This window comes from Lycorma delicatula, chromosome 13, assembly GCF_047948215.1.
Source record: "Lycorma delicatula isolate Av1 chromosome 13, ASM4794821v1, whole genome shotgun sequence".
In the NCBI taxonomy this organism is placed as follows: domain Eukaryota; kingdom Metazoa; phylum Arthropoda; class Insecta; order Hemiptera; family Fulgoridae; genus Lycorma; species Lycorma delicatula.
This window is the reverse complement of record NC_134467.1, coordinates 45,482,993-45,502,944: the sequence shown is the minus strand read 5'-3', so window position 1 is coordinate 45,502,944 and position 19,952 is coordinate 45,482,993. Positions and strand designations below refer to the sequence as shown.

At 30.4% G+C, this 19,952-nt stretch overlaps 1 protein-coding gene across 4 annotated transcripts in view; it reads left to right on the top strand.

Annotated features, from left to right (window-relative positions):
- LOC142333913 (uncharacterized) overlaps positions 1–19,952 on the top strand; it is a 260,903-nt gene that overhangs the window by 42,562 nt on the left and 198,389 nt on the right. For 3 of the 4 annotated variants that reach the window (XM_075381528.1, XM_075381525.1, XM_075381527.1), the window contains one exon: positions 16,581–16,709. In XM_075381528.1, the coding sequence (XP_075237643.1) occupies positions 16,632–16,709 (78 nt within the window). In that variant the 5' untranslated portion in view covers positions 16,581–16,631. Of the gene's footprint in view, positions 1–2,649; positions 2,830–16,580; positions 16,710–19,952 lie in introns of those variants that run through there. The other variant, XM_075381524.1, reaches the window with a different exon arrangement.

The following is a 19,952-nucleotide window of genomic DNA, read 5'->3' as shown; positions in this document are numbered from 1 at the left end:
CCTGTAAAAAGATTCTTTAATTTTATACTACAAATTCATTACAAAATTTGTTGATAAGCGATGGCTCCCAAATTTTGCCGAATTGCGGCGCCCTTTTTCAGTTAAAACTTTTCCACGGCGCCATACCCTAAGTAAAATAATGACTACTCGTGAGTAAGAGATAAAAATAAATTAAACTCGTGTATCTTCATTACTTAACATTTTCTTTTTTCTTTATTAACGTTAAATTAATAATTATAAATGTCTTGGTTCAATTAATTATGAAGCTTTTACAATATTTCGAAGGGCGCCGCGGCGTCAGGTTTGGGAATCGCTGGTCGATAAGGTTTCTAACAAAAAGGTTTCGGTTACCGTCAATACGAAATTGGAAAATTATTCTCGATTAATTTTTCCTCATCGAGAAACAATTATTTCCATTTAAAAAGTTTTACTAGCGGTTTTAGCATTAGTTGCCGTTACATTCAACGCGTATAAAAGAAATTTCTTCTACTAAAATAACAGTTTGTTCAAAATATTGTCATATGCTTTATTGTTTCAACCGTGTTTACATTTACGTCTGCTATTTTGTCCCGATTTGGTTGAAAACAGCTCGGTCAGTTATGTATTATTTTTAAAATACTTTTTAAAAAAACATTTCTATAAATAGGCCAAAAATGTCAAATCTTGGCTTCGTAATAGTTATATCTATATGTAGCGATATCATTTCTGTTTCTAATTTTATCTTTTTTTATTTAGTCTGAAACAAATAAATTAGACGTTGAAATGGATTTTATTAGAATTCCTTTTTTTTCAGTAAAAGAAGACTGATCGGTGAATCATAAACGTAAGACCGCATGATATAAGGTCGGTTATAGTTTATTTTAAATGCGTTAAAGTAGCTTGTTCCCCTCCTTTCTTATATTTTAAATGGAAGAGTACTCGGATGAAATATCAAAACATTAATATAGTATTGAGGTATATTATTTGAACAGCAGGTATTTTCTTAGCGGTTTCCACATCGTTGAGGTAACGAAATAATAATTTAAAAAAAAATCATGAGTATGCTCAGAGCAGAGAATGAAATAGCAATCGATCGCGTTGCAAATAAGTTTTTAATATATATATCGCATCGACTATGTTTATATAATAATATTAACAAACAAACGAAACAAAATACACACCTGGGCTGTTTCTAAATTGGCCTCTAACTGTTGAAAATGTTTTGCAGATTATTTCGACTAAGCGGTACGGTCAGGAATGTCTCTAATCCTGTTGCACGACTGTCTGCCATCATCCGTTCTGTAGGGTGCCGGCAAAGCATCGTGTAAAGGCTGAAACTTGTCGTGCGCTCCCGTCAACCGTTACGAATATTGTACGATTAGTATTTTCTCCGGCAGAAGGAACAACAGAGATCTGTCAGTGACTTTTTTTGGTCGATTTCATAAGAAAGCTAACTATTGTAATGATACCGTGGTTCGACTTTCGGAAAATTTCGACATATCTTCGCGTTTCACATCCTCCAGACTCCAAAACCACCCGGTTAAAAATGTTGCGCGCGCGCACACGCACACACACTTCACTTTCTTGTTGACACGATAATTTCCGTAATTTTGCGCCAATCTCTTTCAAATTTATACGTAAAATATAACCACCCAAACTCTCGGTCGAGTTTGTTAACGGGCAAAATCGGACCGTGGGACTGGAATCGGGGGCGCTTTTTTGAAAAAATAATACCTTTCTTATTAAGTAAAATATCGAATTCGTTTAAAGTTTCTACTATTCTTCGGGTAAGGACCTAGAACACCTAAGTAAAGTCTTTTGATATCACCGACCGTTGGCCCAGGGGGTGGAAAAAATGGGGTTTCGAAGACAAAAAAAATCGTACCTCCTTTAATAGGCACAGCGTCGAATAGGTTTAAAGAGGTAATTAGTTGTATAAACGTACCTAAAACTTTTGTCTTAAACAATTTTTGATATGACCTACCCTTACGGCAAGGGATGATCAAAATATTGCTGGAACTGTAACAAGATGGAGCTTGCCGTACGCTAAACATGTGAAACTTTTTTCACATGTACCTACTTAGCACCGGTGAAATCTACTACCGCCTTCCGGCGTCTCGAAAGGAATTTTTTGTCATGAAATGTAGACGTTAGTGTGCACTGAATTGTCACGATAAGTTTGGTAGTTACCGAACAATAAACACAAATAAATAGCATTTATGTAAACAATTTAAATATAAGGAAATAAACTCGTAAAATAAGAGCGTTACATTACGAAATTGACAAGTAAAATTCAAAAAATTACAATTAAATAATGAATAAACGTTATAATTAATTATTTTTTGGCATTTAGGGGTAGCGTGATAGATCCTTTCAGCTGTCAAAGAATTTATTTAACATATTAAAACATTTCTATTTTATTCCAGATTTTTATTTTCTCTTAAAAGTATACGCAATTTCAAATTTTTAATTTCGGTTTATATTTTTGATTATTCATTTCGATGATAATTCATGAAAAACAGTCGTGTGTCTTTCAAATATTACTCGCTACGCTCTTAAAAGTTACAGATAACTTCGATCAAGCTTTTTTTGAATGTTTAGGATGAGAAACAACTCGAAGAGGTAACCGCATTCGTATGATTTGACATGTGATTTTTTTTTTCAGGGAAATCTTCATGTTTTCTTCAAATCCGATCATCCTGAATTACCCCTCACAGGCGATTGAAAACTTATTTATTCAATTTCAAAAATCGGATAAAAGCTTTAGGAAAAAAAATTTGTAATTCTGAAGTAAATACCATCGTGAATGCATAAGAGTGAAAGCATGATGTTTTGAACATATTCATTAAGGTATGTTAAACATATAATAATAAAAATAAATTTTTTGTTAACTTTTTCTTTTTAAATACTATTAGTAACTGGGTAAACTCGAGTTTTAGCCCGATCGATGAACTGGAACTTTTACAAAAAAAATTTTATCGGTAAATTTTCATCTTCAATTTGTGAGAAAACTCTTTGTCGTTGAATTAAGAGAGAATTCTTAATAATTTTTTGTTAATTTTGTAAAGGTATTCCCTTAAGATTACGATGAACTGTAATCTTGTACTCCATGTTGCGCTTTAAAAGTAGGTCTGATATTACAGAGTGACAAATGCGCAAAGTCGTAAAGTTTCATCGATAAGATAAATCGACGAGTAAGGTTACCTATCTAATTTGAAATATTAAAAAAAATTGTACCGTTTAAAAATTGATTATCGGTATCTCTCTCTTTTTCCTGTTTAACCTCCGGTAACTACCGTTTAGATCATTCTTCAGAGGATGATATTATGAGTGTAAATGAAGTGTAGTCTTGCACATTCTCAGTTCGACCGTTCCTGAGATGTGTGGTTAATTGAAACCCGACCGCCAAAGAACACCGGTATCCACGATCTAGTATTCAAATCCGTGTAAAAATAACTGGCTTTACTAGGACTTGAACGCTGTAACTCTCGACTTTCCAAATCAGCTGATTTGGGAAGACGCGTTAACCGCTAGACCGACCCGATGGGTTGATTATCGGTATCTAATATTTCGTATCGCGTTGTTTTAGTCTCGTTTATACTGAGAATCTTTACTTCCTTATTCGAAGTAATAAGGAACCGCGAGAAATTTCTGTTTTCAGATTTCAACGGAACAATCCATTCTGATCATCCCTGAATCCATTTTTACTAGTTTCGGTGCGATGTCTGTACGTACATACGTCCGTATATATCTCGTATAACTAACTTAAAGTCGTTAGCCGTAGAATGTTGAAATTTTGGATTTAGGGCTGTTATAATATCTTTGGCACCTCTGCTTTTGATTGCAATCGACTAAATTAAAAAAGCCCAAAATCTAAAAAAAAATTGGATTTTGGACTTTTTCTTAACTGCAGTAACAACCCCTCGTCGAGAGCTTTTCAACAATATATCATAACCGGTACTATTTTCGGTTGGTTCCAGTTACAGCCAAATACAATTTTAATTATTATAATATTTGGATCTTACAAGAAGGCACATCGGTTCGAATCCGTAATTACGTATATTTTATTTTCATTTTTTAATTTTAAATATATTGATTTATTATTCCTCCTCTATGAATCATGAGACCTTGCCGTCGGTGAGGGAGCTTGAGTGCTCAGGGATACAGACTAGCTGGACCGAAGGTGCAACCATATCGGAGAGGTATCTGTTGAGAGCCAGACTAACGAATGATTCCTGAAAGAGGGCAGCAGCTCTTTCAGTAGTTGTTAGGGGCGGGAGTCAGAACGACTTAAACGGCCATATCAACATCACTCAGTCCTCTGAGTACTGCGCAGCTGAAAGCAATGGAAAACTACAGCTGCTTTTTTTTTTCAAGAAAATGTGGCTCTCTGCATTTTCACATAGCAATGATGGAGGCGCCTTCCTCGGTAAAATATTCCGGAGGTAAACTAGTCCCCGACCGGGTGGCGACTACAAAGGAATGGGTCACCAGAAAATTAAAAAATAACATTCTACGAGTCGGAGCGTGGAATGTGTTAGAAGTTTAAAAAAGGTTGGTAGGCTAGAAAATTTAAAAAGGGAAATGGATAGGATAAATGTAGATGTAGGCAGGCCACGTTTGGAATATGTAAAACAAATTGTTAGGGATGTTGGATGTAGAGGGTATACTGAAATGAAACGACTAGCACTAGATAGGGAATCTTGGAGAGCTGCATCAAACCAGTCAAATGACTGAAGACAAAAAAAAGGAAAAAAAAGATTTATTATTATTTCAATAATATGTTTGTATTCATATAATATGTTTACAATCAGAGGTTAAAAAATATTATTAATAAATCAATATATTTAAATTAAAGAAATAAAAAATAAAAATACGTGTGTGAAGTCGGATTCGAACCGATGTGTGCACGGTTACGGACTCGACACGTTGTCATTTGCACCACTTATCTACTTGAGCGACGCGAAACAAATGTGTTTTATTAATAGTTTCGTTTATTTTTCTAAAATATTTAATTTTTTTGTTTTGTAGTTTTGTTTCGTTTAATACCTAATAAAATCCGTCACATTTTTAAATATATATATATATTTTTTTAATAAACTTCTAAATTCTTTTGTTTCTGTGCAGATTATTCATAGTTTTACTCGGAATCAAATTCTCTACAAATTTTGTTTAAAACCTTAATGCGTTTTTATCACCGATTTAACAACGTTATTTTACACCAAACGTAAAATAGTGTTTTTTTCAACTCCGATCTTTTGTTTATTACCCCAGATTTCTCAAATACAAAAAAAAAAATACAGTTATAAGACCTTTTTTCTTTTTCCTGTTTAGCCTCCGGTAACTACCGTTTAGATAATACTTCACAGGATGAATGAGGATGATATGAATGAGTGTAAATGAAGTGTAGTCTTGTACATTCTCAGTTCGACCGTTCCTGAGATGTGTGGTTAATTGAAACCCAACCACCAAAGAACACCGGTATCCACGATCTAGCATTCAAATCCTTGTAAAAATAACCGAATTTACTAGGACTTGAACGCTGGAACTCTAAGCTTTCCAAATCAGCTGATTTGGGAAGACGTGTTCACCACTAGACCGACCCGGTGGGTACAGTTATAAGACCTACCTTTTTTCAGTTTTTCAGGTCAGATTTCATATAAAACCGCAAAAGTTCCCCTCTAATTTGGATCCCAGTATTATAGTATAGCTTAATTTGATGGAAGGCACATAAATAAGGGTGAAACCTTTCGCCGGCCGACGTTTGTTAACGAAGCCGTTTCCGAACCTATATTTGTACAAATTTTCTTCTTTATTTTCATCGGTATTTCACGTCCTAAATGTTTGTTATATACTTCGTGAATCACTCTGTATTAAACAGGTAACTGATATGCGGAACGCTAGAACTATATCGAATGCTTTTCTTTTAATACAATATTCTGGAAATATATTTTTCTTAATTTGAGACCAGCAAGCCGAGTCTTTTGTCTATTTTGTGCCTGTAGCGTCGGAACAAATCCTGAAAGTTTGTGATATTTTTCGTGAATATCTCTTCTGTACATTCCTGTCTTGTAACTTCTCTAACGTTTATTTTCTTGTGCTATTTTTTTAAATTTAATTTCCTGATATCTCAAAACGTAAAGAAAATTCAATTTCAACCCTCACTCCCACCATCTAACCGAAAGTAAAAACCGTATTTTTCTTCGAAAATTCTGTAAAAAATAGATTTTTGAAATTCAGATTAATTGTTTAAATACAAACGCACGAAAAAATGTCGACATATCTACATGAAATATAAAAGATTACTAAAAAATGATTCACAATTTCAGTATTAAAGATTATTTTGACCATATATTTCAGTATACGTTGAACGGGAAGCAGCTAAATAGTGTTTTTTGTTGTTTTTAATTAGGATCATTTAAAATTTCACGAACAGAATAATATTGTTCCTGTAAAATAAATTTTTTTATCGCATTTTAAATAAATCGGTTAAAAGTTTTTTCAAATGAGATTGGCAATTTTTTAAAACGATAACATAATAAGGCCGCCCTTTCTCATAAATATAGTATCGAGTTATAAACGAAAACAGCTCCGTTGTCTGTTTTGGTAAAAGTGGATATTGTTATTTTTTTAATTATAAGTGACCGTTCTTTTGAACAAAAATTGCACATAGAATGCAGAAAAATTAAAAATATAGATTAAGAGATGTAAAATCTAAACTGAGTTTCCGATCTCTAGAATAGCGTTTTTTCTTATATTAAAATTATATTAGTCCTTTATTTTTTCTAAATGTATTTAACACTTGAATTAATAATTAAGAGTATTCTGTACCTATCCGTTGAGAAAAAGAAAACATTTTTTTATGTTACGATGTAGATATTAAAATATTTCTAAACTTTTTTAACCTATTAGCGTGAAATAAAAAGTTTTTATAATGAAATTATCGTCTTACTAGATTTTCTTTCTGAAGTTGTATTAACTGTATCTTGAAATTATTCATTTACTGCCAAAGTTAACAAAGTTTGCGAATAATTTTTCTTAGATATAATAAAAATATCAACATTTGAAAAGGCATAGTAATATGACTTTAATGAATTAATTTTTGAAAACCACAATGTCGAACAATATTAAGTCCGTAATCTAAGGAGACCTTGTAAACGTTTTCAATGCGGTCAGTAACAAACCTCTTAATCCATTTTAGCACGTAGTGAATGTGCTTAGTACTACCGGGTGATTCAAAAAGGACCGTAACTCTAAAAGCTTATAAAAGTCTATTTAGATAACTTACAGATTTAAGTTTCTATTCTTCTAGTGACTGTGATATATGTAAAATATCTCCTACAGTAATATTACTAATTAAGAGTAATATTTTCTATAAAAGTAATGATGTTTATTAATTAGACGATCCATTTGGCGATCGTAATGAACATTTTGAATCGGTATATCGATATTTAAAATATATATTCGTCTTTTGTAAGGACAGGAAACTATTTCATTTCTCATTCTATATTCCCTAGTAAGCCTGAAAAAAGGATTTTTTTATTGAAATTTTTTTGTATTTGTTCGGTCAAGAGTTTTGTATATACATAAAATTATTGATGAACAAGTATAGAACTGTAAGATATATATATATTTTAAGTGTCTAAAACTCTTTTTATAATTACACTGCCGCTTGTGCTAAAAAAAATCAGTTAAAACTCTGACAGTAGTTAAAACAAAGACGCAAACGCTATTGTATGTAACCAATTCAAGGACAAGTATATAAAAAAACTACGTAACAGAAAGGCTTGTACATGACCACTGTTCGTGTCGGCAAGACAGAGGATGTAAAAAACAGGCCATCGTTAAAGATAAATCATTTATTTTAAGATTAATATTTGCTTTGTTTTTGTTTGAAAAAGCGTTTGTTTAAATCAAAGTTTATATATTTAAAATAAAGTAACAAAATAATCTGAATTATGTTGCTAAATTTTTTTAACTAAAATTTTTAATTTATCGACTTTAAATATGTTTTATTTATAAATATTTATATGAACAGTAAAGGAAAACCACAACTGATAATTTTTTATTACGATTAAATTTATGAAATGTTTTTGTGTTTTGGTCAAAATGGATTTTACAGCAGTTAAAATGAATATAACGATTTTAAAACCCGTTTTTGTTTATAAATCGAGTAAATTTAATGTTTAAATGCAATTTTTATTTATATTTTCTCTTAAATTCACAGTTCAATAAGAACGAATCCAGTGTATTTTCAAAACTAAGTGACTTATTATGTAATAGAAAATAATTTAAAGAAAAAAGTTAATTAACCTTATTTTAAATAAAGTTAGATTTAGTAATAAAAATGCATCTTGCATTCCTATTTTAATAAAAAAATATTCAATTATAGATTAGGAAAAAATATAACATCGTATACGAATTAATTAACAAACACCGATTTTAACTAATTTCGTAGCGATGAAAAATTTGAATTACAATTTTTTTTTTGTCTTCAGTCATTTGACTGGTTTGATGCAGCTCTCCAAGATTCCCTATCTAGTGCTAGTCGTTTCATTTCAGTATATCATCCCCTACATCCCTAACAATTTGTTTTACATATTCCAAACGTTGCCTGCCTGCACAATTTTTCCCTTCTACCTGTCTTTCCAATATTAAAGCGACTATTCCAAGATACCTTAATATGTAGCCTATAAGTCTGCTTCTTATTTTAACTATATTTTTCCTAATGCTTCTTTCTTCATCTATTTGCCGCAACACCTATTCATTTGTCGCTTTATCCACCCGTCTGATTTTTAACATTCTCCTATTATCCAGGAATCTGTGAATGACTTACTAATATATATATATATATATATATTACTTACTAAAAGTAAGTAATGACACAATTAATTTTCTTAATTGTACAAAATAGTAATGCGAGTTTTTGAACCTGTTTTACATTAATTATTTACAGTTGCACTGTTTGTAAATGACGACAGAATATTCCAAGGTAATAATAACAGCGATAGACAAAAAAGATTGTTTTAATGTTTCTCTAAGTGCGATACCACTTCTTGAATTGCTTTTTTGTGTATATTACAGATCTGTAAATACAATTTTTCTTTTAAATAAATAATGCTTCGATAGAATTAAGGGAATATATTGTTAAAATGTATAATTTTGCACGGCATACCTGCGTTAGAATAATTTTGCTGATGCTTTTCTTGTATAAATAGCATCAGGCACATCCTGAATTAATGTCTAACAGTAATCGGCTAGCATGTTAGTATTCCATTTCCCTTTATAACGACTTTCCATCACGTAATTGTCTTGGTGAAAACGTTCACTGTGTTCATCACTTACATCTCCGAGGTTATCCAGCAAAAAATCCAGATGTGAATGGAGGAAATGTATCTTCAAAGATGTATTACATCCCATAGCTCTTAATAATTAAGACCTATGGAACGGTCAATAATAATTCTTTTTATCTTAAAGTAAAAGAAAGTAAATTCCTTTATCTTAAAGTAAAATTATTATGGAATATTCTTTTGTTTTAAGTAAAAAACAGAAGTTAAGAATTAAGAAGTAAATTTACTATTATAATGAAGCAATGATGTGAAGTAAGAAGTTGATTAACAATATTGTGGTAATTGTTGAATTTTTGTTTGCCGAGAAAATTTTTGTAAATGTCCTTAAATGAAGCCCAAGCTGCACTTTCTACATTATTTAACATCGAGTTAAATACATCATCTTTGACCGACTCTTCTTATTTGAGGACCAACAAATATTCCATGATGAAAGTAACAAGGTGTCGCACACCCGGCGTTGCGCAGTGGCTCGCCCTAAAATCCTTTTCCCGCCATGATGTTTAAATTCGTTTATGCGGTTGGCGCACAAACAGAAGCAAGACATCAATGTGATTAAAGGCAGAATTATCAAAAATAAACAAACTTTTGAAACATAAAAGAATAAAATTTATTGACGTATATGAAAATTGGCGTCGAAATGTGGATTTTTACTCTAATATTTATAAATAGGAAGTGCCGTACTCACGTGTGCGTGTACACGCACTTCCAAATAAATATGGAGTGTAGGCTTTTTTATAAATTTTTAAATTTTATATAAAATTTAATCGACTGTATGTGGAGTCGAGAATTATGATCTGAATGATAAATTTCGTTTATTTCTTAACGATATAATAATTTCTAATAATTTTTCTTAATAAACAATTTACCTTGAATTAATTATTAATGTACTATTAGATACAGAGCGGTTCAGAAAATAATTAACTTTAATTATTTTAATTCAAAATGAAAATATAATGGAAACGTTTTAATGAAATAGAAAAAAAAAGTTTTCATTAACATAAAAACCAAAACCGACCCTTTTGCAATTGTTCTCTTTATTGCACGCGGTTTAAAATGGTTTATCTAGAAAATCCCTTGCATTTCATTTGACTCGTTAGAAAAATATGTTTATCGAATATAAAATTATTTTTCACTAAACAACTTTTTATTTTATTTTTATTCCGGTATTATAAAGTAATATTCATTTTGGTATCCGTAAAAAAATAAGTAATATCTCATTTTCCCGTGTAAATTAGATTATTAAAAGCAATTTCTTTCAAAAATTGTTTTGCGATAATATTTTTAATTAAACTAAAAAATCATCAATTCTGAAGATCGACCAAAATAAAAATATCAGATCTATAGTTATAAAATTTTGAAATAAGTTATCTCCCATTTAGTTGATTTTCCATTTTAACAACATTAAATAGTTTCACATAAAAAATGGAAAATAATATTAGTAAAAAAAATATTTTATGAGCATAAAAAAAAAATTATCGGTGATTCGATACCGGACCCCACGAATAGCAAAAGGAGTCGTTACCGTAGAGCCACACACGCTACACAAAGACTTAGTGTCAGTTGCACTTCATAAGATGTGTCCCCATGTTTGTTTGTTTAGGTTTTCATTCATTATTTTGAATTTTATCTTAATTAACAATCGATTTCAATACACTTAAGAATCAATAGACTTGTATAAAATATTTATTTTTATTAAGGATTAAAAAAAAAAATTTTAATATTTTTAATAAATATTACGACTTTATCAGTGCCAAATAATACTAATTAATATTGAAAGTGAATAATCATTCATAAATATTCGATTGTTAACTCGTTTAATCATTATCATGTATTTAAAATTTTGTAAAATTTTTGTACGACTAAAAACTTTTGTCCCAAAATCCCTTACTTAAATGTTCAAATAACCCGGTAGAAAATGAGATTTTGTGACGAGCGTATACGCATGCGCGCCGAATACTGAGCGCAATGCTACACCTTGTTACTTTCATCATGTTGTGAACGTTTGTCTAAGACCTTTGTGTGGGAGGGGTTTATATTATAATATAAGTATTATTTATTTGGTGGTGTTCACTTTTGTTTATCTGACCAAGTAAGTAATTTTATACCATTCTAACATAAATTAATAGAATTTAAGTAGATTTTTTTTTTATGATGAATTTGTCATTACTAATGCTGTACGGTTAATTGATATACAATGTAATCATTTCTTAAAACATTACTGTGTTAATTAGTCTAAGTTAGGGAGCGTAGGTTAATTCGTTAAATTATGTTTATAATATAATAGTTATATCGGGCGATATTGACAATAATCCAAAGGTTTGCTGTTTATAGTTATAGATATAAATTAACTTAACCTAAGCTCGCTAACCTCGACCAATTAACATAAATGTTTTGATTATTTAAATAATAAATAATTGCAATAATTACTGAATTTATAATTTAAATACTCAAAACATTTAACAGTAATGACGTATACGATAAAAAAACATTAGGTTGGATAACATTGCATAAGTTCCACGATTATCTTTCTATTTATTGAAAATAATAATACTTATTTTCTTATTCATATTCTACGATACTAATAAATAAGAACAGTGGATAGTTGACAGTTTTGCAGTAGACTCTTGAAGTTTTCAATTAGGTTATAATTACAATAGGACCTCCATTGCTCGTTACCCGTTAATCATCTCGTTCAATAATTCGTCATCCCTCTGGAAAAATTTGTGATTTTTATTTTAGAGGTACAATACTGATACACAAAAGAAAATTACATTTTTAATTACTAATAAAAAGTACATCATCTGTTAGGCCTACAGCATAAAAGTTCACTTAATTGACTGATGTTTTTATATGAGCCTATTGTACATTATGTATAAATTACAGTAATCATGTGAGAAAAGAACTGATAAAATTACTTTACATATCTTTCATTCATATAAACATTTTCATTTGGGCACTATTATTTGATAAGTTTTTTCATATTTCTTACACAGTATAGTACTTTATTTTCTTTAAAACACATGAACTAATATATTCACCAACAGTTCCAATAGTCCAAACTGAAAAACCAATAAAAATTCTAAAAAACATGAAGCAAAGGAACCTGACCGTCTCCTTTCTACCACTAACCATCCTCTACCGTCTTCCTGTTCAGGAGTCGACTTAACTATATCCATTTCAACAGACACACTTGCCTGTTGCTTGTCAGCTGCCTTAACACCATTTACCTCAGTCGATATCCCTTTAACATCTATACCAGTGACCACCGTCTCTGTATCCTTACTGCCAGGGGCAACATCCATTGGTTGGACTTATTCTTTTTTTGTCATCAGACGCCTTCCTAGACATCACTGAAGAACGCTTTCTGTCGTAGCAGCTAGAAATGAATTCTGTGGCTTCATAAACTTTAAATGTTTAAAAATTTTTACAAAAAATTATTTTTAACAAACCGAGTTCAGAAACTGCTTACACAAAAAAATCTGAAATTTGAGTACCCACTTTCACTATTTGGGGTGGCAGGGGGGTCGGAAAATGTATAAACCTAAATCTGGGATATGATTTGGGGGATGTCAGGGGGTCCGGAGATAAATGAAAATAAAAAGAAGGAATTTCCCCTTATAGCTCACCTTAGACTTAGAAAATATTCCAATTGGCAATACCTGTTTAGAATATTGCCACAGCTGTACACTACAAAACTGACAGTAACAATCCTGTCGAATCTAACTGGCCACTCTTAACGTAAAAACACTATAACAGTTGAAGTACACTTCACTGAAAACGTGATTACTCATTTACTCATTAATTTACAAAAGTAAATTACACCCACTCGCATGAATCTTAAGAAACACTCATTTTACGTAATCTAACATTGACATTATCAAAATCACAAATAACACCACTAAAACACCTTTCACTTCTGGGAGTACAATTTAATGAACTCCTATACCAAAGGCTACTCAACAACACCTTTTCTTTTCCCTGTTTAACCTACAGGAATCATCATCGGGTATTATTTCTGAGGATGATATGTATGAGTGTAAATGAAGTGTAGTCTTGTACAGTCTCAGGTAGACCATATCTGAGATGCATGGTTAATTGAAACCCAACCACCAAAGAACACCTGTATCTTCGATCTAGTATTCAAATCTGTTTAAAAGTAAACTGCCTTTACTAGACTTGAACGCTGGAACTCTCGACTTCCAAATCAGCTGATTTGGGAAGACACGTTCACCACTAGACTAATTCGGTGGTTCGCTCAACAACACCTAGGATTTGTCTAATTAACACACACAAAGATCATCTGCTTGACATCATTAAGGACATCAGGATACGAGAACAAATCGTACTCGCTGGTACAGATACGACATGAAGCAGTTATGACATGACAGTAACTGAGTAAGGAAATAAGTCTACCTCACAGCTGTTTCTCATTGGTTCCAAATGACATTATTAGACGGTTTATGTTTTTAAATCGTATTAACATATTTTAGAATGTGGTTGAAATAAATAACAACTATATAAACTTTTTTTTTTAATGCAAGTAGATACCTATAATCTGTTTGTTCAGGACAATGAATAAATGTTTACAACTGTCTTGAAGGAGAAACCTCAACGGCAAAAGTTAATTCTTATTTACATCATACTTCTCATAAAAGGATTTACTTCTTAAAGATCTTGAATTTTAAAAAAGGTCAATTTGATATAAATGTCAAAGATTAACTGTCAGAACATTTGGATGACTTGAGTTTTGGTTAAAAAATTGAGATTTCTTCTGTAACTATAGGTATCTTGAATCGTGTACATTGTTATTCGTATTGAACAAAGTTGTAAGGAAATAAAGTCTACCTCACAGCTGTTTCTCATTGGTGCCAATGACATTATTAGGTGGTTTATTGCAATGTGATGATGTGTAAAACTTGGTATTGTATACATAATATAATTATATTAGATCCTGTTAATATTTCTGCCGTAAGTCCAGATCAAATTTTCGATGGCTTTGTAAATAATAATCTTATTCAGAGATAATTTTGAGTTTCAATTTAGAATCCAGTACATTTGACAAAATTTAGTAGTATTCAGTTATTCCTTTTTTTCCAAATGTGAGCCTTTTGTCAAGGTAAATACCAAAGCATTTTGGTATTCACTAAAATGCTTTGGTGAACACTTTAGTTGCTGCTTTGAAAATGCATAACTAAAATGTGTACTTTTAATTTTCATTAGACTTTATTTGTCACAACTTCTGCCACGCTTCAATGTTGTTAAACTCTTCTTGAAGGTGCTGTGAACTTGTGAATTACTTTTACACACTACAAGCAAATCGCTTATAAATGTGCTATTTTAGTGTTGTGAGAACAAGCGTATTGGAAGTGCGTGTAGAATACACTTCCTTGAGCATTGCCTACAGTTACGGAAAATATTAGAGATAATTCAGTCTCGAATGTAATCTTGAAATATCTATTACTTAAAAAAAAAAACTGATAATGTAGATGTTGGATTAATTTTATAAAGGCCAGCATGTTACACTTCTTAAGAGTTGGCAGATATCAAGAAGAACAAGCAGAGCAGAATTTTTTGTCTGAAGCTGTGAATATTAGGGAAAATTTGATGAATCTGTTGGTTGGATGGTACTATGATCTGTTTGAAAGCCGATCATATCATACTGATATGATGTTATAAGAGAATTAGCATTAGTTATGCAAAAGCAAAAATTCTACTCGTTTATTAAAGACAGAATAAAATAATCTTATGCTGTCTGATTGTATATGTGATTTTTCACTCGTCATATTTCTTATATGTGCATGCCAACAATCTGGAAGTTTTTTAAACAACTTTCAAATTAAAAGTCCTTTTGGATGGTATTTGGGATAAATTTAATACATATTCTTAGAATTAACCTTCACTTCGACAAAGCAATACTTGTTGACACTTACTATCTCTTTTAAGAGATCTAATCCGTGCTTAATTCCTTTGGGCAACCAAGTTACAAGGTCGTGGGATTTTTGTACAGAAATTAAAAAAAAAAACATTTAAATGACAATTTTTTGAATATACATTTTGTACAATGTTATTATACCGTCCAAATTTAAAACCCTCTGTACTATCATACTGTTGAAATTGAATATTAATTTGGTGTAAAACATGTTTATATTTATACTACAATAGTTCTCATGTGTATCTGTATATGTAATAAGACACAGATCAATGACAACAATTTTTGTTGAAGAGAAAAATCATAACAATTATTTAGAAGGATGATGCGTATTCAAAAGTCAATAGACTTGGCATGTGTTGTTATAGTCATCATGGTTATTATCAATAAACAAGAAAAATGGGTCGCTCTACAGTAGTTTTTAAATGTTACAATCTTTTTTTTTTTTTGTAATAATGATCAATTTTTAGTTTTATGTTTATGACAATAAAACAATTACTGTCGTTTTCATTCAATCATTTATTCTTGATCTGTATACCGACTGGTAGAGATTGATTTGTTTTTGCAGTCAATAGGAAGTATAAAGTTTGTAGGAAATGTTTATTATGTCTACATATTTCCTCTATAAAGTTTAATATAAAATCTTGGCACTCCGTCAAAGTCAGATTGAGCTTTTAAGATAGAAAATTGGGCTGTCTGATCATTAACTGGTATTTATCCTTGATATTTATGGATGTGCAATCTTTACTAAAAACAATTGTCACTTATTCTTAAAAAAATAACAATACCCACCTAAACTGAACCATATAACAGTACTGTTTTCGCATAACTTGACATGGTACTTCAGATTACAAGAAAGGGGCCTTTGTGTGCTTCTGAATTCCTGAATCATTTGAAAAATCTTCCAACAATTTATTTAAAATACAATTCAACATTTGTTTTATGGAAACAACTTTCCGTTGTTGATGAATTTTTAAATAATACTAATTAAAACAAAATCTCAATTTATCTGGATTCCGATTAACATGTATTTAATTTTCAATAGTGCCCTCTAAATTGTGAATTATCATTTTGTGACTTTTTATTTTTAAATATTTACCTTAACATTATTTCATGTGTTTTTATAAAAAATTTGTATAGACTTTAAACATCTTTTTTTATCGTATAATCTGTTTTATTATTACTAATTTATTTTATGATGACATAATATAATTATATAATGGTATTATTAAGTTACATTCAGAATAAAAAAAGACTATTTGTCGAATAATAATTAGTTTTTCAAATTTTTATAAGGTTTTTTTTTTTTATCTTATTTAAAGGAGTCTGAGATCTCATTAAATGATGAAGTTTCACCACAGATTAATCTTAATATGAAAATCATTGAACGTGAAATAAATGATTTACACACTGTGAAGACAGAAGAAGAGATGGAATTTTATCCGGGTCATGTAAGTATTTATAATTATTGGATATTATAACAAACATGGGGTAATCTCTTGTTAATTTCATTTCTGTGTGTGTATGCGTGCACGGGTGTGTTCTGTTATAAAAAAATTGTTTTTAATTCTCTTTCTATTTAATTAATATCGACTTATTAAGTTGTGTGTGAATGATAAACGGTTAATGTTTGAGGGCAAAAGTGTTGTTTTTAAACTTCAATGATATCTGAAATGCGTGTATTTTTAACTTTTTCATAGAGTTATCATTTTAATAAGCTCTGGGTAAACGGTTGTTATTTGTAATGACTTTTCATATTTGAATATTTATCAAGTTAGTAATAAAAAGCTAACCTGATGCAGATTCAACAGAGTTGTGACATATAATTTTATTATTGAAATAAAAATAAAATAAAATTTAATTCTGTATTTACATTAGGAAAAGTTAACATATTTACCATATTAAATGATATTTTAAGTTATGAGCTAACTTATGATAAGTTATGAGTAATGATATAAGTTATAAGCTGCTCTGTGGAGCTGATGCAGCAATGCTAAAGAAATCATACTAGAGTCACCTGGTGCAAAATGTTGTCAATAATTTCAGTTTTTTGTTGTGAACATTTGCCTTCAGTTATTGATAGTGCAATTTCAAAAATATGATAGTAGCGCAGAGGGTTTTATATTTGTACAGTATTATAATGTTATTAAAAGTTTATATTCAAAAATAATCATTTAAAACTTTTTCTAATTTTTGTAACCCTGTAACTTGGTTGCCCAAAGGGATTAAACACATGTTAGGTCTCTTATAAGAGACTAGATGTCTAACCAGAACCTGGACCATTCGAGGCTCAGGTCAGCCCATGCGAATCCCAGAGCCAACTCGGGGGCCACGTCAAGGTCTACCTCATGGCTGCAGACATCGCTTCAATTGCCATTCCCAATTTTCCAGGGGGACTGGTGTCCTGGACATCTGTAGATTTTCCTTTGGTTGTCGTTTCCATCTACCCAGGTGACTCCATATCCTAGACTCCCGCACTGTATGTTATTCTCATGGTTATGAGAATAATACTGATTAATAATAGTTACAGTATTCAGGCTTCACAGAAATCTGAAAAAGGAACTAAATTACAATAGGTAGAATATTGGGAACTATAGTAACTAAAGTACACACACCTTTGACGATGAAAAATTCTTAACTTATTTCTTTTTAAGGGCAGAAATATAATAATGAAGTAAAAGGATTAGTTTATTTTTTCCTTAATGAGTATCTTTAATTCATAACTTCACCCACCTTGGGGGCGAAGTTAAGTTATATCTTAACTTACAAGGGAGTTAGGGCCTCGGGTGATGGTTTAAAAGCTTCTCTGGGATAACATGAATGTATCCTGCAAATTTGAAAGTAATTGCTATTTTGTTTTTTTATCATTTTAGACGTTAACCAAATTTTCAATATTGTTGTTAGTGTAGCAATATTTTATATAAATATTTTCATCAACACTTTTATTATTTATAGGTATCAACATGCTTTTATTATTAGATTTAAAATTTTGCTTTTTGTAACTATTATCAATTAATGACATGTTATATCCATTTTTTATTGTAATAACTTTAATCTAGTTTTTTTTTTATTATTATGTGTGTAATGTATGCTCTATTTAACATGTTTGTAAATTTATTATTAATTTTATGCGCCCAAGGATGATTTGAATTTTTGTTAATAGTTATTTTATTAGTTGTTGGTTTTTTATATACATGTGTTATAATTTTATTACGTTTACTAATTTCTGTCAACATCTAAAAAAAATTTTTTTCTGTATTTGTCAGTTTCGAATGTAAATTTTAAATTATTATAAGAATTAAGTTTTTTAAAATTATTAACTGTTCATTATTTATAATAGGTTCAGAGATTACCAAAATATAAATATCATCCACGTATCAAACCCGTGTTCGAATTTTATAAATATGGGTAATACCATATACTATTCTACTCTCAAATTCCTGTAAATAAATTTTGTCCATAACGGCCAATGATGGAAATCCCATGAGTAAAGTATTATCTGGCGTGTAAAAATTTGTTGTTAAACTCAATTATTTGAAAAAGTGCTGTCATCTACTGCAGCTTTGGTTAATATGTACCTTTATAAGTTTATTATTTATAATATATATATTCTCCATTTGAATTTTGAAAATCGGATGATTGTGTGCAAAGATATTATAATAGCACCACATTGCATCTCCTAAAACAGCGCCCTAGGGGCGTCCTGTTTGTTACCAGTGATGGTAATGATTGGTCTAGCCTCCCATGAGGTGCTCATATATCTCATCACTCTAGCCTCACACGCAGTCCCCGCTGGAAGTCCCATGGCTAAACAGAAATTTTATTACTGTAACAAAAATTTGTTGTTACAGAAATTTTTTTAATATTACTTGTATTATTTTTGTAATATTATTCAATTGACCGATATGAATCATTCATTTCAAACCCAGGTCACACAGTGACATCTCTGTCACTGTTCATTAATTCAATTCTCTCAGTTCATTAATTCAATTCATTAAAGTTTGTGCTTGAACCCATAAATCTCCACTACTACATACACATACTCATATTTTTTTTTTTTGAGATTGTTCATATACCATCTAATTCATAAATTACCTACAATGTGAACTTTGATCGTCATAACGTTCTTGTTTAGCTAGTTTTAATTATTATTGCTTTACATCCATTCTCAAAAATAAATATTTTCTGGATCTATGGAAAATAGCTGAAACCAATCAAACTAGGTAAACCATCTAATGATATAACATCGTATCGACTGATAAGCTTGCGAGGTGTGCGGCAGTAATGGACCCGCTAGACTCAAACAACGTAATAATTTTTTGAAGTACTTTCTATAATTTTGCAATTTTCTTTGTTGTTAAGAGCTAATTTTCCATTTTTATCATCAAGCAAAGGCTGAGTAATTGGTATTTGATTTTTTTTTCAATTTCTGTAAGTGTGGTAAATGTTTAACATCATTTATTTATTTAATTCAGATAAATGGGCATGAAACCATAAAAAGATCATAAGTACATAAAGTAGAAGATCTGTCATCATTTTTGTTAGTAGATTTAAAAGAAATATTTGGAATCATTAGATAAAGATTCCTCAACTTTAACAGTATAATTAAAAATTAAATCTTTGTGACTAAAAATTTTACATATACATTGTTGTTAAATAGTCTTAATAATAAGTAGATCTATATTATTTTTGAA